Source organism: Toxorhynchites rutilus, chromosome 3 (assembly GCF_029784135.1).
Source record: "Toxorhynchites rutilus septentrionalis strain SRP chromosome 3, ASM2978413v1, whole genome shotgun sequence".
NCBI lineage: Eukaryota > Metazoa > Arthropoda > Insecta > Diptera > Culicidae > Toxorhynchites > Toxorhynchites rutilus.
In genome coordinates, this window is record NC_073746.1 from 30,437,420 (window position 1) to 30,443,140 (window position 5,721).

The 5,721-nt window shown below is 42.8% G+C and overlaps 2 protein-coding genes across 2 annotated transcripts; both read right to left on the minus strand.

Moving 5' to 3' along the window:
- Positions 1-267: 267 nt before the first annotated feature.
- LOC129772986 (uncharacterized) lies at positions 268-1,248 on the minus strand. The gene has a single exon (XM_055776535.1). It carries the CDS (start codon positions 1,246-1,248, stop codon positions 268-270), a length of 981 nt encoding a protein of 326 aa, XP_055632510.1.
- A 137-nt stretch (positions 1,249-1,385) lies between these two features.
- On the minus strand, positions 1,386-2,849 carry LOC129772987 (uncharacterized). Its single transcript, XM_055776536.1, has one exon. It carries the CDS (start codon positions 2,847-2,849, stop codon positions 1,386-1,388), a length of 1,464 nt encoding a protein of 487 aa, XP_055632511.1.
- Positions 2,850-5,721: the final 2,872 nt, after the last annotated feature.

Below are 5,721 nucleotides of genomic sequence, written 5' to 3' on the forward strand. Positions count from 1 at the left end.
TACCCTACTTACGATAAGCTTCGAAGTAATTTTAATAACAATAGTTTTAATAGAATTAACAATAATAGAATAGTAATAGAAATCTTATTCAATAAGTATGGATCCACGTTTTCCTAACTCTCTTTTGTCTTTTTTTGTAATCTGTCAACTCAATCAAGACAATCTAACTAAGGTTTGAAAATGTCATTTAAATCAAGTAGCTGGTTAGAAGGTGCGTTGCTACACTAGGGGTGTCGCAACAGTCCCTCCAGTGATTGGATCCTGATCCTAGTCACTTCTATCTGCACCTACATCCAGCACTGCCAGGCGGACTGCCGGGCGCTCGTAAATGCCTGCTGCTGTTTGCACCGTCGCTGATCTAACTTGACCATCTTTGGATACCTTCGTCGCGATAATTCTGCCTTTGGGCCAACAATTTCTTGGGAAACTTGGGTCCACAACAATCACGATGTCTCCAATCTGAATCTTACGACCAGCCGTAAACCATTTACTTCTCCTGGTTATTTCAGGAAGATACTCTTCTAGCCATTTCTTCCAAAACATATTTGCCAAAATTTGTGATGATTTCCAGGCACTTCGGAGAGCTACGCCGCTGTCATTGTGAAGTACTAAAGGTTTTGAGCCATCTGTTGATCCAAGCAAAAAACTATTAGGAGTGAGTGCCGGGGCTGCATCATCATCAACCGGTACGTAGGTCAAAGGGCGCGAATTAATTATATTTTCTATCATAACAAGAGTGTTTCTCAGTACTTCATCGGTAGGCAGCCGTTGAGTTGGGAGAATGCTGGTCAAAATCTTTTTCACTGATTGTATCAGTCTTTCCCAGCTTCCCCCCATATGATGGGAAGCAGGTGGATTAAAGACCCATTTGAGGTTCTCTGTTGTGAACTCTTTTATTAAACGATCTTCGTCTACTTTTCCTAAAGCTTCTTTGAGTTCTTTACTTGCACCGATCAGATTTGTTCCGCGATCACTTATGATCTCGATAGGAGTTCCACGTCGCGCTATTATGTTTTGCAGACACATTATGCAGGAGTCCGTTGTTAATGAGTGAGCTAGCTCGATGTGTACTGCTCGAGTAGTCAGACAAGTGGCTAGTACGCCCCAGCGCTTTTCGACACGGCGACCAACAACCACCAGCATCGGACCAAAGTAATCAATACCTAAGTATGAAAACGGCCTAACAAAGGCGGCGAGACGAGCTTTTGGTAAGTCGGCCATGGGAGGAGGATGTGGCTTAGCTGTCATAATTTTACATTTCTGGCAATCCCGACGAGTTTTGTTGTACACTGTCCGCAACCGTGGAATGTAATATCTGCGCCGGATCTCGTTCAAAATAGTCTGATGGCACTGATGATGAAATTCCTCATGAGTTTTCTGGATGATTAGATATGATGTTTTCGAGGGAGGATAACTGGATGTTTTGTAGACTCATCAATTAAATCGCACCCGCCGATGCGACCACGCATACGCATTACACCAGCATCGTCAAGATACGGTTCAACTTTGTAGAGAGGGCTGCTTTTGGGAAGAATCGGAGCACCATTAGCCCGATTGGGTTTAGCAAGCAACTTTCTTTCCTCTCCGTAAATGTTCTCTTGAGCTCGACGATAGATGTAATTCGCAGCGTCGGTTAATTCCTCCGCACACAAGGGACCGACAGCAGGTGTTTCTGCCACTTTCTTTCTTCTCAGATTCTTTGGGAATCGCATTACAAATACCACGGTATGAAGCAAGCGCTTCCAACTTGAAAAGTTGGCGGGTGTAACTACCCAATTATCAACGTCATGGTGGTGTAATAAATTAGGACGGAGTTCTTCGTTGGAGGATTCTAAAGCTGGAAGCTTCGGCCAGTCTTCTTCCGGTTGCAGCAAAAATTCGGGGCCGTTGAACCAACGACTATCATACTTAAGACTCGGTGCACATTTCCATTTTGTGACTTCGTCGGCCACGTTCAACTTGGTTGGCACCCATCGCCATTCGGTAACGTCCGTTGTTTCCAACAACTCACTCACACGGAAGGCAACGAATTGGCTGTACCTTCGATGATCGGAGTTCAACCAGCACAAAACGTTGCGAGCATCAGTCCAAAAGAACCGCTTCGATATTTTGTACGTATGGCCTTGTTCTACAGCTTTTGCTAATCGAGCCCCGATGATACCGGCTTGTAATTCCAAGCGCGGTATAGATACAAACTTGAGTGGTGCGACACGACTTTTAGCTCCAATCAGCGTACATTCAACTTGACCATCCTCTTCAAACCGGAAATAGCATACAGCGGCATATCCATTTTCGCTAGCATCCACGAATGTGTGGAGTTGGACGGAAGAGTTAACTGATGTTTTCAGACGGTAGCAGCGGGGAATCCGTAAACTTTCAAGCGAGGGAAGAAACTGCAACCAAATCTTCCATTTCTCCCACTCACGCTCAGCAATACAATCATCCCAGTTCACTCCAGACCGCCAGACCTCCTGCAAAATCATCTTCAAAAACATCAAATAGTGTGCGATGAGACCGAGAGGGTCAAAAACACTCATCATGGTTCTCAAAAGCTCCCTTTTAGTGGGGCGTCGCGTTCCAGAAAGGATGTCCTTGTTGCGTTGCAGGAATAGTTTGTAGGTAAAAACATCTGATTCCGTCGACCACCACATCCCAAGCACCTTTTCATTGGCCACTTCGATTGTCGTGTTCAAATTCTTTTCGGGAACCTCTAATGCGTCCAGAGCTACAAGTACGTCTGGAGAATTAGAAACCCAATTGGTCATCTCAAACCCAGCGCGAGAGTGAATTTCCTTGACTTGCTTGGCTAGAGCGATTGCTTCCTCTTTGGTGGGGACACTCGTATACATATCGTCAACGTAATGTGACTTTATGATTACGTCCACAGCGGTTGGAAAGCGACGCCGGAAACGGATGAGGATGAACGCGCCTGGTCCATGATGCGCTCCATTACCACTCTAGAGAATGGACACTATAAAACTGGACTCCTCTGGAAATTCGACGACGTAAGACTGCCTGATAGCAAGACAATGGCACTTAGAAGATGGCAGTGTCTGGAACGCAGGATGACCAGAGAACCAGAGCTGGGTGCTGCACTCAGAGCAAAAATGGAAGATTATTTGCGTAAAGGATATGCACGGAAGTTGACTACCGAAGAATTGAGGCAACCATATGAACGCATTTGGTATTTGCCAATATTCCCGGTGTTCAACCCAAATAAGCCGGGAAAACTCAGGATCGTCTGGGATGCTGCTGCTGCTGTAAACAGTATTTCGTTGAATTCCGTACTCATGACGGGTCCAGATCAGCTGACGGAACTCCCAGCGGTACTCTACAAATTTCGCCAATACCCGGTGGCCATAGGAGGAGACGTGCGTGAAATGTTTCACCAGGTACAAATGAATGAGGTGGATCAGCATTCACGACGTTGTGCTCTAACAGAGCGGAGAACCACCAGCGGCTTCGATCATAATCTCGTATTTCCTCTGCAGATATTTTCGCTCGAGAGCTTTTTCCTCCTCAAGCATTTTCATTCGTATCTCCGCTTGCACCATTGACAAACTTCCTTCACCTCTCCTATCATTCTGCTTTATCGTTCTGTGTGACGGTCCAGGGGCAAACAAACTATTGGGATCTAAATTCACCATTGTTGTCTTCGTCGCTCCCTTTTGGGCTCCTGTTGCTTGTTGCAATTCGACGGCACCTTCATTGGACTGCGCAGGTTGATTACCATGATGTGAGACTTGTTCTTTGGATTTGGCTGCTTTTTTGGCTTCCGTGCATTGTGAGCAGCTCCAGTCGTGGTTCTCAACATCTTCAGTCACACCCACACAGTCGAAATGGAACCAATCGTTGCAATCGTCGCATTGGACCATCCGACTGTTATCGAACTTTTTGCAGATAGGGCAACTATATTCCTGTGGTGGAGTTCGATCGATAGGCATCTTTCAACGTTGTCCGGGAAACGAAAATTTTAATAATGTTGCAGAGTGCAACAAACGAAACGGTTTCCGAAATCGTAGCTCGATCTTTTATTAAAGAGTTAAAATTTTCCTAAAATATATAATTCTGTTTGAGATTACAGGTTATGTTTATGATTTTTCATGCTCACGTTTGTATGTTCCGTGGGACTTTAGGGATTCGTTCCCGGAGCTGAGGATATATTCACAGTGTACCTATATGCATTTCAGTTAATAACAGTTTTTTTTGAGCAAATGTGTAAATGAGAAACTACCTCAAATTCTTCGGCCTCTCGATAATTGATGCCTGGTAGATCTGAGTGTTCGATCAATGAACCTGTACCTAAGCAATGTTCGTTAATTTTTTTAATTCACTCTATTTTAGCATACCCTACTTACGATAAGCTTCGAAGTAATTTTAATAACAATAGTTTTAATAGAATTAACAATAATAGAATAGTAATAGAAATCTTATTCAATAAGTATGGATCCACGTTTTCCTAACTCTCTTTTGTCTTTTTTTGTAATCTGTCAACTCAATCAAGACAATCTAACTAAGGTTTGAAAATGTCATTTAAATCAAGTAGCTGGTTAGAAGGTGCGTTGCTACACTAGGGGTGTCGCAACAGTAATGATATCCATACTGATTTTTTTTATACCACTGAGGTCTGATTTCGTCTCAGCTTTTCTTCGATGATTTCGAATAAATCCACTAACGAAGCCCTTGATTTCATTGTTTGATTTTCTCCAAAACCTAAACAGCTCAGCTAGTTTACATTAGTTTACGCTACAAAATGTCCGAGATAAGATTCACAAATGATGCTTTGATATAACGTAAATATAACGTAATATAACGTAATAACAACGTAAATATAATTTGAACGAAATTAAGAAGTTATACAAATAACTTCACGGGCAATTTTGGGAAACAAATAAAAAATGAGTGCAAACTGCTACTATTGATAAACTATTAATAAACTAATAAACTAGAAATGGAATTTACACGCAATTCTATTACTATCTCGATTTGATTTAAAAAAAATGGAGAAATGTCCACGTGGACAACAGGGGGAGGGGTATAGAGAATGTCCACGCTTGTCCACGGAGGGGGAGGGGGGTGTCTAGAATTGTGCTTTTTCTGTCCACGGGGTATGTGGACAGCCCCTTATATATACCTCGAATAAGTGTATCATATTTATTCTCACCCGTTTACACCTATTTTCACGTGAATAAATCCATCTATAGCTATAGATCTTCCTAATGTAACCCCGCTATAAGACTTCATGAAGCCCTTTCTAAGGTTCACACCAACGGACTTGGTAGTCTGAAATAAGGAAATGGTCAATATACAACCGACTCCCAGGAAATACTTAGGTTAATGTTACTTTGGATCGGAGTATGCATGAAAATTTGATTGTACGAATGTAAACAAACAATTTTGTTCGATAGAAGCTGACGAATTCGAACGAAGCAAGGAGGAAGCAATGTAACCACACCAATACAACTAAATGTGGTTGTTTACTTTTACTATTGCATACAATTCGTACGATCACTTTTCTGCATCCAGTGTCACCATCGCCGTAGTATCAAGATGGAAACACACTTCTCAGGCTCAATCCAATTGACTTCCGGACACGCACAGGTCTCCAATACAGCTCAATCTTGTCCAATCAGAGACGAGAATGTAGCTAATGAATTAACTAGGGCGGTCTTCACGAAGTCAAGGGTTGAGTGGGACAGTGGATTCCTTGAAGCCCTTTAA